Consider the following 25,390-nt stretch of genomic DNA (forward strand, 5'->3'; position numbering starts at 1 on the left):
GTCACTGCGCGACACTTTTTGCTGTGTGTTTTCATTAGCTGTCTAAACTGTATCAAGATATCAAGGGACCCATTACAAGTGCAAAGCAGAGTTGGGTTTCAATAAATATTTTTCGCAACTGCGGGTGTGAGGTGTGAAAGTTGCACACAACCTTGAAAATGAATTAAATTCTTGTATTCCTAGCCGACTGTCTCATGTCCTTTTTTAAATTTTATGCCATAGACTTTGTAATGTGCATTCCAAAAATGGTTCCTGAAGCGTTCTAAACAAAGGAAATCACAGTAGAGGAGATCTGTCAGAAAGATGAACAGATTGCATAAAAACTGAGCTGCAACTATATAATTACAAGAACAGTCTATGGACAAAGATGCTCCTGAACTAAGGAGATTTTATTTATTTAATAGATCTTTACCCCACCTTTCAGGGTATACACCTAGCAAGTTAGCTTATATGCGGGAAAGCAAAATACAGTAACAATGCAACAAAACCCCTAGTTATTAAAGCTGTAGAAATCTTGTTTGTGAACAGCCTTGAGACCTCCGGGTATAGGGCGGTGTATAAATTCAATTAACAACCACAACAACAACAACAATAATAGAAAACTTCAACATTAAACAAAACATTATAAATAAGAGCAGCGATAAATATTTTAAAACATTTGCTAAAACAAAGTTGCATTTTGTGTTCCATTTTCAGCTGCCCAGGGCTTATCTTCTACCTTGTAAAGTGAGAAAGAATGTACCTTCACAGCAAAATCCATCATTCTGAGCAACTTCCAGGCTGCCTTTTCCTCAAAAAAATTATCTTTGCTCATTGCAACCTTTTGAGGCTAAAAATGGCAAGCATGTTCTGAGATGTTTAAATCTTGCACTGTGTCTATGACCTTAAAGGTAAAGGGACCCCTGACCGTTAAGTTCAGTCATGAACAACTCTGGGGTTGCAGCGCTTATCTCGCTTTATTGGCCGAGGGAGCCGGCGTACAGCTTCCGGGTCATGTGGCCAGCATGACTAAGCCGCTTCTGGCGAACCAGAGAAGTGCACGGAAATGCCGTTTACCTTCCCGCCGGAGCGTTACCTATTTATCTACTTGCACCTTGACGTGCTTTCAAACTGCTAGGTGGGCAGGAGCAGGGACCGAGCAACGGGAGCTCACTCCGTCGTGGGAATTTGAACCACTGACCTTCTGATTGGCAAGCCCAAGGCTCTGTGGTTTGGACCACAGCGCCAACCCGCGTCCTGGCTTTGACCTTGCATAGGCATAAATTCAGTTGGTATGCAGCTTTATGGTGCATCTAGGTGCCATCTGGTTCTAATATATCTCGCTCCCACTGCGGTCCACCATACTGATACTAGTAGGGTGTTGGGGGGGGGGGTAGAAATCGTGGGTGGGAACGGTGTTAGCGGCAATTGTCTTCTTCCACCTTCCCTTGAAAAACATGTTAGCAAACTACTAATTTCTATATTTATTTATTTTTATTTAAAGTTTTTTATTTATACAACAAGGAAGACAAACAAACAAAAAACACAAATACCAAATTATACACAAATTACAAAAATAACCATAGACACATAATATTCTTAGCAAACAATAAAACATCTATTGGTCTTAACACTAAAGACCCAACCTCCCGTCTATTCCATACTTCAAATTCATATTACTTATTGCCAATACACATTTTTTTTTATAATTAAACTTATTCTCATTAAATCTAATTAAATCTAATTTCTTATATCTACCTTACAACTATTACTGAAGTTCCTCGAATGCTGCAACAGAATTTAAACTACTATATTTATTTTTCAGATATTCTTTTCAGATATTCTTTGAAAACCTCCCATTTAGAAACAAATTCCTGTTTTGATTTATTCTTTATTTTTTCTGATAAACCATCTAATTCAGCATATTCTGTCAGCTTTTGGATCCAATTTCTAATTGAAGATATTATTCATCAATACAACTGGAAATGAGCTACTTATTACTATATTTAAACGTGAATCTCAAGTCCAGCAAAAGCCCATAGTTCAGCGTAGAGTATCTGCTTTGCATGCAGAATGTCTCAGGTTCAATCCAAGAGCTGGCAGGGCTGCGAAAAGCTCCTTGGTTTGAAACCCTGGAGAGCTGCTGTGAATCAGTGTAGACCAGTGGATCCCAAAGCAGGCGATACTGCCCCCTGTGGGTCACTGGGGTTACCTAGGGGAGAGGTAAGAGGCAAGGTGGAGGCAGCCGGGCACTGGGAGTGTAAATGACTATCAGGCTTTGAAAAGCTGGTATCACAGGAACAACTTCATCAATTTTGTTGCATTAATTAAATAGTTTTAATTGGATTTTGAATAAGTGTGCAATTAACGGTTACTGTTTTGAGTTTTATTGTGCTATTATATTCCTTAGTGGGTCGTGCAAACCTCTATTCTGAATAATGCTGTTTATGTTGCAGCAAGGAAAATATATATTCCCTGCAAGAATATCTAGGAGAACTTTGTCAAAAGCCTTACTGACATCTAGATACAGTTGTACCTCGGGCTAAAGACGCTTCAGGTTACAGACGCCTCAGGTTACAGACTCTGCTAACCCAGAAATAGTACCTCGGGTTAAGAACTTTACCTCAGGATGAGAACAGAAATCACACGGCGGCAGTAGGAGGCCCCATTAGCTAAAGTGGTACCTCAGGTTAGGAACAGTTTCAGGTTAAGAACGGACCTCCAGAGTGAATTAAGTTCTTAACCCAAGGTACCACTGTACATTACATCCACAACATCCCCTTATCCTCTCTGAAGCATGGCATGTGACCTCCACAGGAAACGAGGATTATTAGAATTGTTTAGTGAATCAGATAAAGTGCATACAATAAAACAGCACCCCCATATGCTGTGTCCATCATGTATGAATGACTTACAAATGGCTGTGAGGGTTGTTGCAGGATTGTACCAGAGCGAAAGTCACGTGATGCACCATTTGTTTTAGCTCTGCAGTAAATCACAAGGAGGCCTAATAGTTCAGGGAGCTGTGAAGTGCTTGGTAAAATATTTCTCTTTCGGTCTCCCTTCCTCCTAAGCCTGCCTACCTAGCAAGACAGACCACGCTTAATAAATTTGTGGCTCCAGCTACTGAGCTTCCTGTGACACATCTCATTTAACTGATCGGCTATAAAAGAGGCTGGGAGGGAGCTGAAGAGCAAACTTTCATGTTTGCTCTAAACACTCCTCACTGTTTTGTTAGAAGGAGCTGGCTTGGTCCACATGGCAGTGGGACATTCTCTTTTATCTGACTCCTGAGCAGCTGGAGACAGATAAGAGTGGAGACATTCTGACCTAGCCAAAGAGTCTGCCTGAATTCCTTTGACTCTTGATGCTTTCCCTTGGGATGATGCAGAGAGACATGCATTTTTTTAAGGGTGGGTGTGGTTTTACTCACCTTGGTGTGACCTCTGTGCAGCACAAATACCTGCTCCCTGTGAAGCTGAGATCCACCATGCTGAGGAACATAGGTGGAGCACGGCTGGAGGAACATGCCTCTTGCACCCCAAAGAGCTGCTTTTTTAGATTCTCAGAGGCTTTCCTGTTCTTATCCACCATTTGTCTGTATGTCCATATATTCTTTCTTTGGCTGTGCACACAGTATGCCTTTAAAGCACATTTAAGGCATGCGCGCGCACACACACCAGAATTCTAGGCACTGTAGTTTGCTAGGAAATGTAATTCTGTGAAGGGTTCCTTCATTGCTGGAAGTGAGGTTACAAGAAACCAGGCAGAGGGTCTTCTCAGAAGTGGTGCCCGCCCTGTGGAACACCCTCCCATCAGGTGTTAAGGAAATAAACAACTATCTGACTTTTAGAAGACATCTGAAGGCAGCCCTTGTATAGGGAAGTTTGTAACGGTTTGGTGTTTTACTGTGTTTGATTGTTTGCATTTGCTGGAAGCCGCCCAGGGTGGCTGGGGCAACCCAGTCAGATGGGAGGCATACATTATAGTGTCCAGAATGCTTTGAGGGAAAGGTTGTATTTTGAATGTGCTTTAAAGGTTTAATGTGTACACAGCCTTAGTCATAAACCCAGGGAGTTGACATATACTCAGTGAGAGCATTGATTCATCTTGCTCTGTATTGTGTACATTGAGTCGCAGTGGCTCTCCAAGGTTTCAGGCAGGAATATTTCCCAATCTGAACCTGGGTGCGCTGAGGATTGAACCTGACACTTTTTGCATGCAGAACCCACCCACTGAATCACAGCCTTTCCCTTGAAAATTAAAGTTAACTACCCTCCTCTCCTTTCTGGGGCACATTAGGTAAAGGTAAAGGGACCCCTGACCATTAGGTCAGTCGAGACTGACTCTGGAGTTGCGGCGCTCATCTCGCTTTATTGGCCGAGGGAGCCGGCCTACAGCTTCTGGGTCATATGGCCAGCATGACTAAGCCGCTTCTGGCGAACCAGAGCAGCGCACGGAGACGCCGTTTACCTTCCCACTGGAGTGGTACCTATTTATCTACTTGCACTTTGACGTGCTTTCGAACTTCTAGGTGGGCAGGAGCTGGGACCGAGCAACAGAAGCTCACCCTGTCATGGGGATTCGAACTGCCGATCGTCTGATCGGTAAGTCCTAGGCTCTGTGGTTTAACCTACAGTGCCACCCGCATCCCTTCTGGGGCACATTAGAAGATGGTAAAAAAAAGAGGGGGGGAAAGGTAAAGGACCACTGGACAGTTAAGTCTAGTCAAAGGTGACTACGGAGTTGCGGCACTCATTTTCAGGCTGAGGGAACAGGTGTTTGTCCACAGACAGCTTTCCAGGTCATGTGGCCAGCAGGACTAAACCACTACTGGTGCACAGAGGACCACAGAGGACGAGTGTCAGAGCGCACGGAAACGCCGTTTACCTTCCCGCTGCAGCGGTACCTATTTATCTACTTGCACTGGCGTGCTTTTGAACTGCTAGGTTGGCAGGAGCTGGGACAGAGCAATGGGAGCTCACCCCGTTGTGGGGATTCGAACCGCCAACCTTCCGATCAGCAAGCCCAAGAGGCTCAGTGGTTTAGACCACAGCGCCAACCACCTGCATCCCATATTAGAAGAAGCAACAAGATTTATCATGCTTTCTCATTACTTCACACATAAATACCAATGGGAATGTAGAGAAATGAAGGGGATACCAGCTGAAAAGAAATGGGGTGCAAGTACATTTGAATGTTTATTATTGTGATTTAAAAATAAATGCTGAGTCGAAAATGCAAGCCTCTGGACCCTGGCATAAGCTCCCCAAAGAAAAATTCAAAACACAGACTCTGTAAAAGGGCAGGAGTGCAGACAAGTGGACAGAGCTGGCAAATACACCTGAGTGGAAGTGCAAGGGGGCGAAAGACATGGAAGTGTGGTAAACTGTGCAAACCTGCTGCAATTTGTTTAAGTGAAATAAAGAGAGGCAGCCTCTATGGAGGTTTCCATTGCTATGGAGAAGGTATGCCCGTTGCTAGAACAGCAACACACGTACTGACCACAACAGGAGCTCTGTCCCAGCTCCTGCCAACCTAGCAGTTCGAAAGCATGCCAGTACAAGTAGATAAATAGGTATCACTGCAGTGGGAAGGTAAATGGCGTTTCCATGTGCTCTGGTTTCCGTCACAGTGTTCTGTTGTGCGAGAAGAGGTTTAGTCCTGCTGGCCACATGACCTGGAAAGCTGTCTGTGGACAAACGCCGGCTCCCTTGGCCTGAAAGCGAGATGAGCGCCGCAACCCCATAGTCTCCTTGAACTGGACTTAACCGTCCAGGGGTCCTTTACCTTTTTACCTTTTTTACTAACGACACCCTTGCTTAAGCCTGATTGTTTTCAAATCAACAACACTATCTTGTGTAGAATACTAACTACATACTTTTGCCGGCAGAACGTTACCCAAGAGGTATTGAAGGAAAATGTTTTAAAATTGACCAATGATTATTATAAATAGATAAAAGAGGATTTTGATAAGAGACTATTTTGAGAACAGGTTATAATAATGTATAAAAGTCATAGCAGAAACTGCTACCTGTACAGGTGATGTGCACGGAGAAGGGATGAATGAATTTTGAAATGATAGTTGGAAAAGTTATCGTACTGGGAGCAGCAATGGAGGGAGTAAAAAAGAAGGAACATCTGGTGGGTGGGAAATCAGCTTTTAAATTTGCATTAAATTTGCATTAATTTGTATCAATCTGGAGACGATTTGTTAAAAATTATGGAAAATCAAGAAAAATAACTGGTAAGAAATATAGTAATCTCCAGTCCCTTTGATATAGACACAAGCTTCTCACATGAACTGAGCCTACAAATTAAACAATATGCTACAAGTATGGGTACCTTTGTCCCAATCCAGAGGCATACAGTGCCTGATCTTGTGAGTTTCCATTCAGGAACTGTGCACTTTTCAACTGGTAGTGATCCCCTTGTAGAGTAACTTGTAGCACTTAGCACTGGCAATTTCCAGTTTTTCTAGTGTTCAGGAATTTGTTTGGGTACACATGTGTGTTTGTGGACAAGAGATCCACTCGAGCTCCTAAAAGCCAGGTTTGAGAGGTTCCTGGGCAAGGATCCTCCGGGTATCAACCTGGTGGACCCCTTCAGCAGGTGGTGGGTGGGTGGGCAGGTCACTAGTTCAGATAGTATTAAATGAGGCTGCAATACTTTCCTGGGAAAGCAGTGACAAACCTAGACAGCATCTTAAAAAGCAGAGACATCACCTTGCCAACAAAGGTCCATATAGCAAAAGCTATGGTTTTCCCAGCAGTGATGTATGGAAGTGAGAGCTGGACCATAAAGAAGGCTGATCACCAAAGAATTGATGCTTTTGAATTATAGTGCTGGAGGAGACTCTTGAGAGTCCCATGGACTGCAAGAAGATCAAACCTATCCATTCTTAAGGAAATCAGTCCTGACTGCTCACTGGAAGGACAGATCCTGAAGCTGAGGCTCCAATACTTTGGCTCCCTGGAAAAGACCCTGATGTTGGGAAAGATGGAGGGCACAAGGAGAAGGGGACGACAGAGGACGAGATGGTTGGATGGTGTTCTCGAAGCTACCAGCATGAGTTTGACCAAACTGTGGGAGGCAGTGGAAGACAGGAGTGCCTGGCGTGCTCTGGTCCATGGGGTCACGAAGAGTCGGACACGACTAAACAACAACAATTTTCCTGGGAGTAAGTCCCACTGAAAATGGTAGGACCAATTTCCACATTAGGGATACTCTTGAGGCACAGTATCTCTTTATGAGGTAACAATGTTTTTTCTTCTTCTTCTAAATAAGTGAGCCTATTCTTTCCTCATGAGGCTGTTACAGTGAGCATCCCTTGCAGTCTCTTCCTCCCTCCCCCGGGGACGAAATATATTGTTTTGAGTGCTCATAAAAGGATATCCTCACACCAGAAATGCAGCCTTGAGGGAAGCTGTGCACAGACTGCAAGCAATAAATAAATCAACAAAAGCATGTTAATTGTGTTATAAACTGATCGTGGGGTGGGGAAGAAGAGAACTAAATCAATGTACTCTAAATATTTCATTTATTCCCTCTATTGCTGCTGCTCCTCCTGCATTCATGCCTAACCAGGCGCCTAGTAGTGACACGGGTGCCAAGATGTCTGCTTCCGTATAAACAATGGTTGCAGGGCAAACCAATAGCTTTTCCCTCAACAAAGGGCAACAGTAGTGTAACTTGGCTAATTTCTAGAGGGAAGGAAAGATTATATCAATGTGCCTGGCTGTGGTCAGAGGGAAAATGACAGCTATCTTGAGGTAAATCTCAAAACAAGAAATTCCTTGACAGATCAACTACAGATGCAAAACACGCTGTGCAGATTACAGGCTCAAGTCTGCCTTTTAGAAATACATCTACCAGGAGTTTAAAAACAAATTTCAAGTAAAGTCCAAGTGAGAGTATCTAATATAATTCAAGTGTTTCACTGTACATAGCCCAAAAATCATATAAGAGTATTTTCTCCAGATTATGGCAAGGACTGTTGGGAAAAAAACAAGAGAATTTCACAGCTTGATAACAATGTGTTCTATAGGCTACTCAAGGATAGCAAATTTCAGCAAATTAAGCCCTCTGCCACCAAAAGTCTGTGCTTGTGCCCACCCTGGCTGATGTTTAAATTGAAAGGAAAAATCAAATGGATGTTCAAGCTTCTATAGTTCCAATAATATAAGCCACCCAGAAAGTTTGTTGAAGTGTGGCATATAAAATGGGCAACATTAAAACACGACAAAACTGCTCATTTATTGGAAATTGCCTGCAAGGAATGGATGATGTGGATTTTCTCATGCATCCCATGCGAAGCATATTTATTTTTTTATTTATTACAAATAAATATGCTTAGCATGGAATTTTGAGTTTATAGTTAGCCGGTGCATTGGACTGATATACTGCCTGCTTGCGTGATCTGTGTGGAAAAGGAATGGCAGTTTGGAATGGATTGAAGGAAGCCTTCAAAAGCAGCGATGCAAATTTGTCCTAACTCAGGATGCTTGAAGAGTCTGTGGATGCTGATAGGAACTGGCCTCACTAGCCTGTAGATTTCAGCTACCCGCTGGCTTTTGCGCTTCCCAAATGTTCCGACGCAATTCGCAGCTCAAAACGATGTCTCAAAATGCAATTAGAATTCAAGTTTTCATGCAGAGTTTCAAGTTTCATTTAATGGGGAAATGGGACAGAACTGACATATGATTGAACGCATGCAAACGCGATGAGTACTGAAAATAGATTGGTTCATTAATGTTCCATAAGTTTTATTTTATTCTTTCAAGGAAAAGCAAGTCCCAGAATATACACAACATTTACTGTTTCCAGCACCTAAGCCATAGAAAATACATTTTTCTTCCACTGGAAGAGTCAACACTTCAGAATAAAAAACTGCTTAAATCAGATTTAAACAGAAGTTAAGAAAAATCGGCATTAATGCATTATAGTGTTTTTTCATTAACAAACACTAGTTTAATACTGGGGCTAATCTTTGAAGCAGTTGTTAGCCACTGTAGGGCTTCCACTTCACAAGGGATAACTTTATGACTAGCTATTCCAGCATCTCACTGGTTCTTCTGAGATGCTCAGAACAGGACTTTTGAGACCAATTTTAGACCTAGTGCAACAACCAGTCCCAATCTTTCTGAGTCAAAGCAGCATGTTAAGTTTCAGCCCCTCTTTACTTCTTGAGCAATTTTCTGTGGACATTGCAGAAGTGAGGTTTGTTGAGTTTACTGTGAAAGTTGAACCGGGAGTTTAAAACAACAGCTGGCACTATAAATTTTATATATAGCACTGTCCTTTGTTTTAGCGTTTAGTCTTCCTTCTTTTGAAGGGCAAGCATCATCATAAGGCCAATCATGGTTATGAAGACCAGTCTTAAAAGAGTTTTCACAACAGGTAGAGCAGTCCACAGAGTGCAAAGAAACAGCCTAGAAAGAAGCAGCCCATTGTTTCCTTTAATCTTTGGCCATTTGAAAGTAAATGGATCCATTCCTCTTCCTCGCTTACAGCTGAGAAACAAAACAGAAATGGTTAGTTTGTGAACAGGGGGACCTCTCCGCAAAGAATTTCAACAGATTGTGCAATTTCCTCCGCTTCTTTGCAAGTACTTAAGCTAAAGCTAACATCTGTTGGAAGCCAATCACAGATCCCATTCTCAGCTGAGAGGTGCAAATGCGGACCTCTTTGTGAGCCAACTTATCAACTCTTGCAGGCATTAATCACAGCATAATCAAATGTAAATACAAACCACAAGGAAGTTAATAGAATGCCTTTTATTTTTAACCCTTTTCTCACAAGTAAAGGAAATAAACAGATTAATACCCCAAACCTGCAAGGATCACATATATTACACTGGAACTTCTAAGTTTAAAGCCATACTCTTTCCTAAACCATTTATAGGGAGGGAAAAATACTGAACACTCTGGTTAGTGGGGCTGCCTTTCAAAATAAAGGCATTAAGAATGGAGGTACTGGACTAAAGTTCTCAAGCTAGATAATGCTGGAGACAGTCCTTCTGTACTTTTAACAGCCTCAGGACAGACAGAAATTCAACTGGGGAAGTTCTTCCCTGAAATAACCTCTTCTGTTGAGCTCCTGCTCCTTACAATGCACTTAATTGAACTGGGAGAATCATTATTTAGTGGGGGATGTATTAAGGATCACAGTTTTAGCATATATTTTACATATAACTAGCAGTCAAGCAAGTGTGGAGTTAGTTCCTGATATAGCCTAATTGCTCAATGAACTTTGTTAAGATAAGACATTTAAATAACAGATATACATAACTGACTGGCTTTCATAGATTTGTGAGGCCAGAAGGGATCATTATGATAAAATTTAATCTGAACTACTCCGACACGACCCATTCCTTAAATTGCTCTACATGTCTATATTTTGTTGGCAAGAAACCTTTTGAGCCTTATTTTCTGCTTCCATCAAATATTCAGCTAGAGGGATAGAAAAATTTAAAACTAGGAATAGGGGAAAGTTCCCCAGTGTTATGGTATGTTGTGACATTTTATTTGGAAGTCTTTCAAATAGCTTGGAGAAAGGAAGCTACATTGAAATAACCTTTGTTGCTAAGCTCTCAGAAACGAGGAACCTTCTGGAAAGGTAAATAAAATGGAAGCTCACTGGTGACAAGTCAGAATGATGAAGGACCATCAATATATAGCAAATTAGCAAAACAATAGATTGAAGTTTCATCTTACCACAGTTTCGCGGAGATAGACAGTGCAGTTCACCAAAAGCACACCGACAAAGATGGCAACTCTTTCGTATCCACTGTCCATGTTTGAACACGCCACAGTTGCTGCCAAGGACAGATCAGAAGGTTCAGAACTTAAATTAATATCAATATTTTATCATCATCAACATCATCATTATATTTTAAAAATCCTGCTCTGTCTTCCATCCTAATCATGCCAAAGAGCACCAGCCTCCAGTGAGCAGTACAAAGGTAAGGTAAAGGGACCCTTGACCGTTAGGTCCACTTGTGGCCGACTCTGGGGTTGCGGCGCTCATCTCGCTTTATTGGCCGAGGGAGCCGGTGTACAGCTTCCGGGTCATGTGGCCAGCATGACTAAGCCACTTCTGGCGAACCAGAGCAGCGCACGGAAACGTCGTTTACCTTCCCGCTGGAGCGGTACCTATTTCTCTACTTGCACTTTGACGTGCTTTCGAACTGCTAGGTTGGCAGGAGCAGGGACCGAGCAATGGGAGCTCACCCCGTTGGGGGATTCGAACCGCCAACCTTCTGATCGGCAAGTCCTAGGCTCTGTGGTTTAACCCACAGCGCCACCCGTGTCCCATAGTACAAAGGTAAATAGGCAAAAATTGCCTCCCCTCCTCTGTGTCTGCTGCATCAAAGGCTTTTCCATTGAATTCATTGGTCTTTTCCCCACCAATTGACCTCAATTATAAGCAAACTACATCTCTCCAGGAACTCATGTCTCCCAGTCAGTTTCCTTACCTCTTTCTTTGATCATATTCACAGTATCTGCCAGTGAAGTGTTGGGGGCATGCACAGAAGCTGCCCAGGATGCAAGTTCCTCCATTTTGACAGCAATCCCGCTTCAGCGTTTTACCTGGAAGTGAATAATTCCACGGTTTACTAAGAAGCAGAGCCACTTTGAACCTACTTTCTCACTTGCCCCACCAAGTCTCCCTGGCTGCCAAAGGTCTGATTTTTATTGGCCTTGAGGGGACAATAAAATTAGCTGCCTGTTAAGAGTGTTTGCTCAGTTAAGCCCAGTTTGTTTAGATAAGGATTAAAAGCACACTACTAGGGATTACTCAGTGGCCAGGCAGCAACCCCCTGGCATGTCTCTGCTGAAGAAGCTTGTGGACCTCATATAAGTCCACTTTCCCAGAAGCAGACCTCACTCATCACTTAAATAAATGGGTTTTCTTTGAAAGTAGCATGACAGACATTTGCCAATGAAAGTCAGATTTTTCTTATGGCCCTCTAACAAATGTTTGTGAAACAACGACTGGTCCTGGATTTGCAGATTTCTGATGGGTTATAGTTTAGCTAAGGGGTCAGCAAACCTTTTCAGCAGGGGGCTGGTCCACTGTCCCTCAGACCTTGTGGGGGGCCGGACTATATTTTTTTGGGGGAAATGAATGAATTCCTATGCCCCACAAATAACCCAGAGATGCATTTTAAATAAAAAGGACACATTCTACTCATGTAAAAACACACTAATTTATGGACCTTCCGCAGGCCGGATTTAGAAGGCGATTGGGCCAGATCTGGCCCCCAGGCCTTAGTTTGCCTACCCATGGTTTAGCTGAACACAATTAACTGAAATAAAATTAACAAGCCCATGGCCTTGTTTTTATGTGACATTAATAGCAGAATAACATCTCATGCTCTTCTATTATCCATGGCTAGAAAGAGTATTTCTGATATAGCTCAATGATTGACCTAAGCCATAGACATATTACATGGGAACTGCAGCACTTTCCCGTAGGAACACTGCAGTCCAGTGCTGAGGGCCTTCTGGCGGTTCCCTCACTGCGATAAGCAGATAAACAAAGTAACAGGGAACCAGGCAGAGGGCCTTCTCAGTAGTGGCACCCGCCTTGTGGAACGCTCTCCCATCAGATGTCAAGGAGATAAAGAAGTACACAACTTTTACAAGACATCCGAAGGCAGCCTTGTTTAGGGAAGTTTTAAATGCTTGATATTTTATTATATTTTTAATATTTTGTTGGAAGCCACCCAGAGTGGCTGGGGAAACCCAGCCAGATGGGCAGGGTATAAATAATAAACTATTATTATTATGAGCCTGTTCAGATATGCAGCAGCATAAAAACTGCTTGAACCACCATAAAATATTTCCACAGAATTGGCACCCATGAACATTTGAGTATTAAATTAGATGTGGCACAAGGGTTGGGGTTAATTGACAGCAGATTCCCAATGGATACATGTGCATTTATTACATTTTTATCCCACCCTTCCTGCAAGGAGCTTTAGAGTTGTCCCTCAGTTTAGTCTCACAACAACCCTGTGAGTTAGGATAGGTTAAAATTTAGGCTGCAATCCTGAAAACACTTAGGTAGAAAGAAGCCCCATTGAACACAATGGGTTTTACCTCCAGGTAAACATATCTGGGATTGCATTCCCAGGAAGTTTGGTGGCAGAGCAACGATTTGAGTTTGGGCCTCCTTTGCTCAAGACTATATACATTTCAAAACTCTATACCAGGCTTTTTGTCTCTGCTATTTCTGCAAATACAGATGGCTGGGACCAGTTGGAATCCAATGCCATCGTGAGGGCCACAGGCCATCTCTGCAGTATATAATGATTGTTTTGGCAGCATATAGAGATGGCAAATGACATTGCTACCTACTTTCAGTAAGACCAATGAAAGGCACTATTGGCTTATTGAGGTGTTTCCTGCTCTCATAACTCTGGTTCATTTCATTGAAGATATTTAATGTGGTGAGTTGGTCTTTGATGTTCTCCTTTGGGACTGTGGCACCAGAAATTTCTCCAGCATCCTGTATTTGCTCGTGTCTGGACCCTTATAGGAGACAAGGTAATAAAAAAATAAGATGATATAGGTTTGTGTGTTTTATTAAAAAAGTGCACACATTTAACAGTGTTGAGACAAAAAAAATAGACAGAAGAAGAGGGAGCTTCTCACCTTTTCCAAAGTGAATACTTTGCAAGGCCAGAGTCACTGCTAAAATAAACCTAGAAATGCAAAATCAGAAGAAATAGTTTATATAGAAAAGGGCTTGAGAGAAAGGTACATGCCAAGGCATGTCTACTCAAAAGTAAATCCCACTTACTTCAGTGGGACATGACTTCCAGGTACTTTATTTAGTAAAAAGGTTTTCATGCTATTTTTTTCATTTGCAAACAAGAAACACCAAAGTGGTTCATGTCATAAAAAACTCAACGATATCCCATAAAATGTCTCATGGTGTAAGTTAGTACATAGGAATGTCATCTTAATCCTAAGGTAAAGAATGCAATACTAAACACACTGCGTGACAATCAGCATAAGTCATACTCAAGAGTAGACCCACTAAAAACACTTAAGTGCATTGATTGCAATGGCTCTGCTCTAATAATGGCTTAGTTGGCTATCACCCACTAAGGAGTGAGGCTGCAATCCTCTTGCTGCTTACCTGGGAGTAAGCCCCATTGAACTCAGCGGGACTTACTTCTGAGTAGACATGCTTTTGTACTGTGCTGCAAGTCAAAACTAAATTCAATGAGACTTCAAGCTGAGAATCTTACTCTTAAAAACTAGAGTAAAGCAGCTGAATGGCTCAGCCACCACAGTTGCCAAATGAAGGGTGCTATCCTGCACATCCATAGAATCCTAGTTTAACAGCTGCATTCTCTTTCATAATATCACCAGGGCATCTGCTTCCTAAATACATTTGTAGTCTAATTAGTAAAGCCTTCTACAGTTCTGTCAATTACCATTTACTCTCGCTGGAGCCAAAATAGCAAGCTTTTGAGTGTCTAAAATTTGCTTAGAATTTGCCTCTGTGCATGCAAAGATTAAGAAGGTGTCAAGGCAGTTATAGGAGAGGGAAAAAAGCAGACTTACCTGGTGTTTTGTTTCCAATACATTTTCCTGCCTTTTTTTTTTTAAAGGACCTTTAGTTCCAATGCAGTTTCCAAGGGAGGGCTCTTTAGGCTGTTCTGTGTAGTTGTCTGTACTCCAAACATACAAAGAGTAACTATAGCAACAGAAAAAAGGGCATATGTATGTATCTCTAGCCTAGAGCATCACAGGACAAATCTACAGCTCCTAGTAGCTCCTCTGCTGGTAAATGCTTTGCAGAGGTACAACCCATCAGTTCTAATCTCTCTGAGCTGACTGGTTCCTACCCCTCCCCGAAGATACATAAACACTTCTGGCTGGAGGGGGAGAAGTCACTCACAAGCACAGCAGGCGGTAAGGTTGATTCTTCACTAGGAATCTGCTTTAGCATTGGTCTTCACCTAGTGGGTGCAATGCTTTGCAACATCATCAATGTGAACATGGTATCTCATCACTTGGAAATTAGATTGAGTCTAGCATATGGATTGCACAATGTCTATAAGAAGACTTTAACGTATTTTTAATCTTTGTTGGAAGCCGCCCAGAGGGGCTGGGGAAACCCAGCCAGATGGGCAGGGTACAAATAATAAATTACTATCACTACTTTATGGCTGTAACAGCCAGCTTCAATCTTTCTTCTTCTTCTTCTTCTTCTTCTTCTTCTTCTTCTTCTTCTTCTTCTTCTTCTTCTTCTTCTTCTCCTCCTCCTCCTGCTACCACTCCTTAACTTGTATAGCATCTCGCCTGATGTAGAGTTGTGGAGAACTTTAAAGTACACCACATTTCCATGCCTTTTAGCTTGGTCCTGCTGAAGGCATTGCCCAACTCTGTGTTTTTTTTCTGTTTGCTTAAATATTATTTTTAGGGGACAGGTCAAAAGGCGGGAATACGGTGACCGGACACAAAACTGGAAAAACTGGAAAGGGGGACTCCAAATCTTTAATAGTGGTATTGAAGGCAGGATTTTGGCAAGCTATAACTTGCCCCTCTTCTACACAAGTGCTAAAGGTACAGAGGTCATATTTTGTCCTTTGCATCTTACCAACATAGAGATGGAGAAAGATGGCCACATATAGGATAGCTTGGCAAGAGGACAGGTCGCTTGTAAGTTGTTACTTAAAGGTAAAGGGACCCCTGGCCATTAGGTCCAGTCGTGGACGACTCTGGGGTTGCGGTGCTCATCTTGCTTTACTGGCCTAGGGAGCCGGTGTACAGCTTCTGGGTCATGTGGCCAGCATGACTAAGCCGCTTCTGGCAAACCAGAGCAGCACACGGAAACACCGTTTACCTTCCCGCCGGAGCGGTACCTATTTATCTACTTGCACTTGATGTGCTTTTGAACTCTAGGTTGGCAGGAGCAGGGACCGAGCAATGGGAGCTCACCACGTTGCGGGGATTCGAACCGCCAACCTTCTGATCAGCCAGCCCTAGGCTCTGTGGTTTAACCCACAGTGCCACCCACATCCAAAGTTGTTACTTAGCTTTTCGCTTTTACCTGCATTTTAAAAATTGACTTATTTACTTCACATTTTCTTTAGATTCTGCTTTTCCTCCCCTCCCTTTCCCCCTCACAACAGCCACCTGACGTGGTTAGGCTGAAAAACAAACAACTGGCTCAAAGTTCCTCAGGGAGCTTCATGGCTGAGTGGAGATTTGGGAGTCCCACATCCCAGCCTGACATCCTAACCACTATACAGCACTGCCTGTCATAAAAAGGAGAGCGATTAAGAAGACTCTAGACAGGGAGCTGTTTCTGAAACCCACCCAGTCATGAATCAGCTTGTCAACTCCACGAAATGAATGGAACCATTATGCAGGGAGTGCTGGATTTATATATAAGCTAAACAAGCTATATCTCCCCAAAAAATTAAAGGGAAAAAACTGGATGCACATTTCCAAAATATAAGATAAAAAACAAACAAAATAAAACCTACCTACAGCAACAGTGTTTTCTGTTGTGTAGGCTCCTATGATGTAAGTAATGGGCCCCGCCTGCTAGCCTGCTCCCTAAAATATCACTGGTTTGCTCATTTCTTTATACAGTCATACCTCATGTTACGTTTGCTTCATGATATGTTTTTTCAGGTTGCGTCCCACAGTGACCTGGAAGTACCGGAAAGGGTTACTTCCGGGTTTCGCCACTCACACATGCACGATGCGCAAAATGACGTCACGGGCATGCGCAGAAGCTGTGAATCATGACCCATGCGTGCGCAGACACGGGTTATGTTCCTTTCAGGTTGCGAAAGGGACTCTGGAATGGATCCCGTTCACAGCCAGAGGTACCACTGTATAGGGTGCCTACATTCTGCATGGACTGGTTGCATGGCAATATGTGCAAATGGCTTTAGATACCTATTAGGTCCATAAATTATCATATAGCATATATTCAACACAAAAAACAGTGACAATTTGTTGTTGACAAAGGACAGCTGGACATATAAAGGGCCCCATTAACTTCAGTAGCTGAGGGCCTCATCAAACCTAAATCCGGCCCTGGGGTGAGGCACTGCCTTCTTGCCCCACCCTTGATGTTGGCATGGTGGCTTCTGTTGGCATGACTCCAGCGTTGGAGAAATGGCATTCAAAGCCCGCCCCCCACTGTGTTGAAATAACGTGGGTGGGTAGGATCCCTGCTTGATCCAGGAGATAAAATTAGTACAGAGTGCTGCAGTATAGTTTCTGACAGGATTAAGACCCTGTCAGCAAAATAGCACCTCTGCTCAAGAGATCTGCACTCCTTGCTGATTTGCTCCTGGGCCAAGTTCATGGTGTTGAAACAAGCCTATCCAGGCAGGCAGAATGCTGGCACGTGATTTAATCTTTTTGCTTCCTCTTGATTACCGTTATCTTTTGAATGTTTTGAAACACCTGCTTTAAACTTGCTTCTTGATAATTTTACTTTTTTTTTGGTAAACCACTTTCATAGAATCATAGAATCGTAGAGTTGGAAGAGACCACAAGGGCCATCGAGTCCAACCCCCTGCCAAGCAGGAAACACCATCAGAGCACTCCTGACATATGGTTGTCAAGCCTCTGCTTAAAGACCTCCAAAGAAGGAGACTCCACCACACTCCTTGGCAGCAAATTCCACTGTCGAACAGCTCTTACTGTCAGGAAGTTCTTCCTAATGTTTAGGTGGAATCTTCTTTCTTGTAGTTTGGATCCATTGCTCCGTGTCCGCTTCTCTGGAGCAGCAGAAAACAACCTTTCTCCCTCCTCTATGTGACATCCTTTTATATATTTGAACATGGCTATCATATCACCCCTTAACCTCCTCTTCTCCAGGCTAAACATGCCCAGCTCCCTTAGCCGTTCCTCATAAGGCATCGTTTCCAGGCCTTTGACCATTTTGGTTGCCCTCCTCTGGACACGTTCCAGTTTGTCAGTGTCCTTCTTGAACTTCAGTGTTATTGGAATAAAGTGGCATATACATTTTGAGTTTTTGACACATGACTAAACACAAGTCGTACCTCGGAAGTTGAACGCCTTGCGAGTCAAACGTTTGGCTCCCTAACGCTGCAAACCCAGAAGTGAGTGTTCCACTTTGCAGACGTGCTTTGGAACCCAAAAGTCTTACGCGGTTTCCATGGCTTCTGATTGACTGCAGGAACTTCCCTGCCCCCTTTGCATCAATTACTGCCTCTATCAGTAATTACTGCTATCAGCCTGTGGCACTGCTGAGGTGCTAGGGAAGACCAGGAAGCTTCAATAGCAGCCTTCAGCTCTTCTGCATTGCTTGGTCTCATGTCTCTCATCTTTCTCTTGGCAATGCCCCATAGATTCTCTATGGGGTTCAGGTCAGGCGGGTTTGCTGGCCAATCAAGCGCAGTAATCCCATGGGCATTGAACCTGCTGTTGAAGCATCCTGGTCTTCCATAACACCTCAGCATTGCCACAGGCTGATAGCATCCATGCCATGCCACATTGAGGCAGTAATTGATGCAAAAGGGGCCCAAACCAAGCACTGAGTACATATGCATGCTTCTACTTCTCAGAGGTCCAATATTGGTCTATTTGCAATCCTTGTTTTGCTGATTTCATTTAATATTTTAATTTTCTGAGACTGTTAATTTGGGGTTTTCCTCAGCTGTACGCCATGATCATCACAATTATAACAAATAAAGGCTTGATGTATCTCGCTTTGCATGTCATGAGTCTATCTCATATATTAGTTTCTTTTTTTAAAAAAATATCATTTTTTATTAAGTTTTACAACAAATATAAAGCGACAAAAATAAGAAAAAATAAGCCACAGCACAACAAAAATGAAAAAATACAATGACACACAAACACAAAACAGCAAAAAATATGGAAGAACAAAAACAAAAAATAAAAACAATTTTTATCCTCATTATATTCTTGGCATTAACTTATTTCTGCGACCTCCCCAGACCTCCCTTCCCTGTATTCCAGATCATATATTCTATCAGCAAATTCCTTCCCTCTGTCTTAATATGATTTTGTCATAATTTTAATATCTTAATATAACTGAATTTCCTTATATCTTAAGATATTGGGTCTTTTTTAATCTTTAAACTTTTTGCTAATAACCTTTTACATTCAATCTGGTGTCATCAAACATTCATTATCTTATAGTGTTTCTGTAGATAGTCTTTAAACTTCCTCCAATCTTCCTTCACCGTCTCTTCTCCCTGGTCTCTGATTCTGCCAGTCATCTCTGCCAATTCCATATAGTCCATGACTTTCATCTGCCATTCTTCTTAGTTTCACCTTTTAAGTTGAATTACTGAAATAAACGAACTTTTCCACGATATTCTAATTTTCCGAGTTTCACCTATATATACTACAGTATTACTGTACTAATGAATGCATTTATTCTGTTGGCTTCTGCACGCTTCCCTGTGTTTTTAAAGCACTGGCAACTTTCTATGGACAAGCATTACAGACCTATTTGGTCTGGTAAGTTTTGCTTTTGTACTCAGAGGACAGTTTGCCTATTCCTTCAAATACATCTCGGTCTTGTTTTTCAACAGATGTTTTGCCCGATTTTCTCGTAGCCCAGAAGTGGTTATCAACTTAGCTTGCTTCTTCAGTTTCACTTCCACCTCACGTTCACCTCCACTGGGATCTATATTTGTAGCCTTCCACATTTTAAAACCTCCAATACATTGTGGTTATCATTTCAGCCTGTTCAAGTCAGTGAACATGAGAAATAGCATTTACCCGTACTCCTATGCTCGTTTCATAACGGAGGGGCTCTGTCAATATTTATTTATTTATCATATTTTATGCTGTCATTTGATATACACATTGAAAGTGTTGTACAATATAAAACTGCTTGTAATGGTTCTAGGGATTGCTTGTGCGTAAGTTGCCTTTACTCATGGCTAGCTTGCATGGTTGAACCCTTTCTGAAAGGACATCCTCTGTTCCGTGGCTGCCTCAGTCGCTGGCAGAATCCGTCAGTGGGCGTTTCTTAAACCGCTTCCAACATAAAAGCTGTTTGAAACCCAGTCTCCTCCCCCGTTGCCTGCGCGAAAGCTTTCTGCGCAAGGTGGGTGTGGGCAAAGGAGCACTTGTGCCCTCTCCGCAGGTCTCCTGCGAAGAGTCCTGGAGCCACCTCTCCGATTCCTCTATCTCCTCCCCTTCTCCACTGGTGTTACGCTGATTACCTTCCCCAGCAGATGGGCTATCCCTCCTCCTACTAGGACCCTCTCCACCATCGTCCGGGAGTCCCCTCACCGCCTCCCGCTCCGATGGCAGTTCCCTGACACTGCTAAAACCAATTGCCTTTTACTGCGCAAGGGAGAAAATGCAGGTATGCAGATGTTTTCCCTTGCTGGAACAAAAACCAGCCACTTTAGTATTTTACTCTACAGCAAGGATAGGGAACTTGTGGCTCTCCAGATATTGATGAACATCACCCCAGACAATTGGCCATAAGAGCTGAAGAGTATGGCTGAAAGCCAAAACCATCTGGAAGCAGCTTTCTACAGCTCTGTAAAAGGTAAAGGTACCCCTGCCCGTACAGGCCAGTTGTGACCGACTCTAGGGTTGCGCGCTCATCTCGCTCAAGAGGCCGGGAGCCGGCGCCGTCCGAAGACACTTCTGGGTCACGTGGCCAACGTGACGAAGCTGCAACTGGCGAGCCAGCACCAGTGCCGCACACGGAAACTCCGTTTACCTTCCCATTATAAAGTGGTACCTATTTATCTACTTGCACTTAGGGGTGCTTTCGAACTGCTAGGTGGGCAGGAGCTGGGACTGAACGACGGGAGCTCAACCTGTTGCGGGGATTCGAACCGCCGACCTTACCATCAGCAAGTCCTAGGCACTGAGGCTTTACCCACAGCGCCACCCGCGTCCTGCGTCTACAGCTCTGTACAGTACTATAAATTTTTAAAAGTATGGACAAGCTATCCATGACTGAAGACCGGAATATGCAGCACCTTGCACTACAAGATGCCTCTGCGGCGGTTTTCTCCATTAGAATTATTTCCATCTAAATTTGATTTTAAAAAATAAAAATAAAAATGACTGGCTCTTCTTTTACATTTTTGTCCAATGTATATCACACAGCTGTGTGTGACTGCCACATTTTCCACCCTCCATTCCCTACAGGTGGGCGGGGTTTGCGGCACCAAGCGGGGGCTTACCTGGACGGGTGCCTCCCACCTGCTTGGGTTGGCCTTTGACCAGCCCTTGGCCAGGGAGGACAATGGATGGTCAGCTAGGGGTGGGGCTAAGGCCAAAGAAAAGAGGCTGACTCCTTCCACCAAGCCTCACTTGGTTTTCTTCGCTCCAACAGAGCGAAGAAATACTCTGTGGTTGGTATTCAGCTAAGCTTTACTCAGAGTAAAACATGAACATGACTAAGTTAGGTTCATTAATTTCAACAGATCTACTCTAACTAAAACTTAGTTGAATAAAGGTAAAGGTAAAGGGACCCCTGACCATTAGGTCCAGTCGTGGCTGACTCTGGGGTTGCAGCGCTCATCTCGCTTTATTGGCCGAGGGAGCTGGTGTACAGCTTCTGGGTCATGTGGCCAGCATGACTAAGCCGCTTCTGGCGAACCAGAGCAGCGCACAGAAACACCGTTTACCTTCCTGCCAGAGCGGGAAGACCTATTTATCTACTTGCACTTTGACGTGCTTTCGAACTGCTAGGTTGGCAGGAGCAGGGACCGAGCAACGGGAGCTCACCCCGCCGTGGGGATTCGAACCACCGACCTTCTGATCGGCAAGTCCTAGGCTCTGTTGTTTAATCCACAGTGCCACCATGCAATACCACCCAGTAAATCCATCTCTTTTGTTGGGGGAAATGTAAGAGCCAAGAGCACAGATGAAATAAATGAGTTAGGGAATGATTGATCTCAGGTTATTTTCCTCTCAGGACTGTAGTATTATTTAGCCCTAGTTAATGACTGATGGTGTGATTGTGTATTAGACATCAACATTGCACTTATAACTAATACATTTATAAGTTGTATAGTATTATATTGCATGAAATATGTTTATATTTCTATGTTACATTTGTGATGAACTTTCTTAAAAACGCACTCTTTAATAAAGGAAGAAACCCTGAAGAAAAACATATAAAAGAACCAGAACTCTCTCTCAGCATCCAAGGCTTATATTTGCCCTTACAATACTGTAATTGAAGGTAGAACAAACAGGGAAACAGCACAGTTATTAGTTTTCAGGAGAGATAATCTTTATTTAAATGCTATTTCTGGGTATATTCCTAATACAAAGACTCCTATTCCTACAGGTATATTAAAAATAGTGTTTGTGTGTGTGTGTGTGTGTGTGTGAGAGAGAGAGAGAGAGAGAGAGAGAGAGAGAGAGAGAGAGAGTAATAGATGAAATTTCACACTTGATGCCATTTGCTAAGATCAGAAGGCTGACTTAACTGAAAGGCAACAGTAAAACAACTGGGAAATGTTTCTCACCACGTTGCCCTGTTCTGTCCCTTTCCTCTCATGGCATGCACCCAAAAATGGTATAGGCATTAAACCAAGAGATGTAGAACGCTGAGCTGCTGTTTTCCCTTGACTGGCCTGCAAAAAGTTTGGCACTAAACTGCTGAATGGCTTCCAATATTTGGTGTCAAGAAAGTCCATTGGAAAGCGATTGCTCGGGCTCTCTCCTCCACCTTTATCAGAAGCAAGATAAGACTGGAGACATTAAGGAACTGGCCCTGGAAATTTTAATCAAGCTTTATTTACAGTGCTGCAAGATTAAACACTGCAAACTGGAAATGACCCTTCCTCTTTGTTTTTGCAGTGCTTTAGCATAATAGGATTGTCAAGCTGGACCTGGCATGCATGGCCGATTAACCCTGGAACCCACTGGTGTTGCAATGGTCAGCTTATCACAACTACCTGCAATTATTACTCAAAGGAAACTGACGGTACCTTAAGGAATGGCATCCATCTCCCATGTGTCCTTTCTGTAATTGCCACCCTGGCTAGATGTGAAGGGGCTGGCAACAACAAGAAGAGCGTGTTGCTCTGAATATGGACAGCCTTTCCAAGGAGGCTTGTCTGACACCCACATCTTAGACAGTAAGCAAAACATGTTTGGTTCAACTCAGATCTTTTTCTTAACTTGATGAAGTCTGTCTTCCTTAGGTAAAGGTAAAGGGACCCCTGACCTGACCATTAGGTCCAGTCGTGGCCAACTCTGGGGTTGCGGCGCTCATCTCACTTTATTGGCCGAGGGAGCCGGCGTACAGCTTCCAGGTCATGTGGCCAGCATGACTAAGCCGCTCCTGGAGAACCAGAGCAGCACAGGGAAATGCTGTTTACCTTCCCGCCAGTGCGGTACCTATTTATCTACTTGTACTTTGACGTGCTTTCGAACTGCTAGGTTGGCAGGAGCAGGGACCGAGCAATGGGAGCTCACCCCATCACGGGGATTCGAACCGCCGACCTTCTGATCGGCAAGTCCTAGGCTCTGTGATTTAACCCACAGCGCCACCCGTGTCTTCCTTGCCAGTATTTAAATGTGAGATCTCTCTTTTGGGATGGAGCGTGGTACAAACTTGTTTTAAAAACACAAAAAGGAAAGAAGGAATCATTATTCACAACCATGAGAACTGTTCAGACATGTCTGCTGCAGCCTCCCTACCTCTATGCAAGTAGACAGCCAGTGCAGTGTAGTGGTTAGAGCAGGGGTCGGCAATGTGCGGCCCTTGGGCCAGATGCGGCCCACAAAGACAATTTTACCAGCCCATGAGCCGCCCCCCCAACCAAGCCACATGCTCAGCAAGTCCCCCGCGCGCTGTGCTAAACCAGTGCAGCGCAGGGACTCATGAGCAGCGCCGGAAATTGCGTCTGCACACGCGCAGATACCAGAAATTGCGTCTACGTATGTCCAGACGCCGAAAATCGCTTCTACGCAGGCGTGATTTTCAGCAACTGGACATGCACAGAAGCAGTTTCCGGCGCCGCAGACATGTGCAGATGCGATTTCTGGCATCACGCTGTGCCAGTCTCGCCCATGGACAATTTCTGTGGGAGTGATCCAGCCCATGGCCGGTAAACCTTGCTGACCCCTGGGTTAGAGTGTTGGACTAGGACCTAGGACATGAGGGTTCACTTGGCCGTGAAGCTCACTGTGTGACCTTGGGCCTGTCACTTCCTCCAAACCTACCTCACGAGGTTGTGATGGGGATTAAATGAGGAGGGGAACAACCATGTATGCCACCTTGAACTCCTTGGAGAAAAAATGCAAACAGCAAATAAAGAAATCAAAGTCTGAAAGCGCTTCTTCTTCTTCTTCTTCTTCTTCTTCTTCATTTATTGAATTTATATATCACCCTATACCCGGAGGTCTCAGGGCGGTTCGCAGAATAAAATCAAAAGATAAAGCCCCAAAATACATAATCAAAATAAAAACAATGACCCGATACCCCACCCACAAACCCCACATTTTAAAAGAGCAGAGGATGTAAATCAGATCAACCAAAGGCCTCGTTAAAAACGAAGGTTTTTGCCTGGAGCCTAAAGGTGTATAATGAAGGGTCCAGGCGAACTTCCCACAGATGGGGAGCCACTGCAGAGAAGGCCCTGTTCTCTTGTTGCCACCCTCTGGACCTCTTGAAGAGGAGACACACCAATCCTCTGAAGATGATCTCAGGGTCCAGGTAGGTTCATATGGAAAGAGGGAGTCCTAGAAGTATTGTGGTCTTGAGCCATTTAAGGTTTCATAGGTCAAAACCAGCACAGCTGTATGCATGTAGGGACTCTCAGTTAGGAAGAGTTTCTACTGCTATCACCGCCACTACTGCTGCTACTCTGTCATCATCGATTATGCCCAGAGAATGACCTTATGTGTGCTACTTTACAGGGCTCTCTCACTTGAAGGGCTCTCTGAAAAGTTGAAGGGCTGTCTGGTCCAACAGCTGATATATAGAAAGCCATGAGAAGGAAAAGGAGGAGCAGTGAAGTTGCCCAAGAACAACTCCATAGCAGAGAGCAGATTGATCCGGCAAACAGGTCACCTGATCACAGGCTTCCCCACTATAGTAAAATGCATTTGATTTCTATTTAAGTTATAGCCATTCTTTCTAAATTTGCATCTAACAGGATGTGCAGATTTTCATGCAAAGCTGTGTCAGCTTTTGTCCTCTTTTGTGGTGAGGTATTTGCTGAAGAATTTCCTGTCTCCCTTGTTGAAGGCATCAGAAAAAAACAACAAACCTTAACCATCCAAGTCCTTAAGTGAGATTTCTAGTTATTTTGGTGCCAAAATATTTGTGATTATGCTGGCTGCTTTTGTTCACCCACAGGAATTTATTTATTGTAATATCAGAAGGAAGGCAATATTCCTGGAAGCATTTTGTTTCCATAGCTTTGGCTTGC

At 43.4% G+C, this 25,390-nt stretch overlaps 1 protein-coding gene across 6 annotated transcripts in view; it reads right to left on the reverse strand.

Annotated features, from left to right (window-relative positions):
* Window positions 1-9,142: 9,142 nt before the first annotated feature.
* The window catches only part of LOC310660034 (cryptic protein-like), a 266,083-nt gene continuing 249,835 nt past the window's right edge, over window positions 9,143-25,390 (reverse strand). For all 6 annotated transcript variants that reach the window (XM_083404415.1, XM_083404412.1, XM_083404414.1 and 3 more), the window contains 6 exons: window positions 14,562-14,694; window positions 13,641-13,690; window positions 13,344-13,517; window positions 11,456-11,570; window positions 10,695-10,795; window positions 9,143-9,491 (listed from right to left, as the gene is read on the reverse strand). In XM_083404415.1, the coding sequence (XP_083260541.1) occupies window positions 9,370-9,491; window positions 10,695-10,795; window positions 11,456-11,570; window positions 13,344-13,517; window positions 13,641-13,690; window positions 14,562-14,584 (585 nt within the window). In that variant the 5' untranslated portion in view covers window positions 14,585-14,694 and the 3' untranslated portion in view covers window positions 9,143-9,369. The remainder of the gene's footprint in view (window positions 9,492-10,694; window positions 10,796-11,455; window positions 11,571-13,343; window positions 13,518-13,640; window positions 13,691-14,561; window positions 14,695-25,390) is intronic.

The sequence above is a fragment of the Podarcis tiliguerta genome (assembly GCF_965153285.1).
Source record: "Podarcis tiliguerta genome assembly, chromosome: 11".
NCBI lineage: Eukaryota > Metazoa > Chordata > Lepidosauria > Squamata > Lacertidae > Podarcis > Podarcis tiliguerta.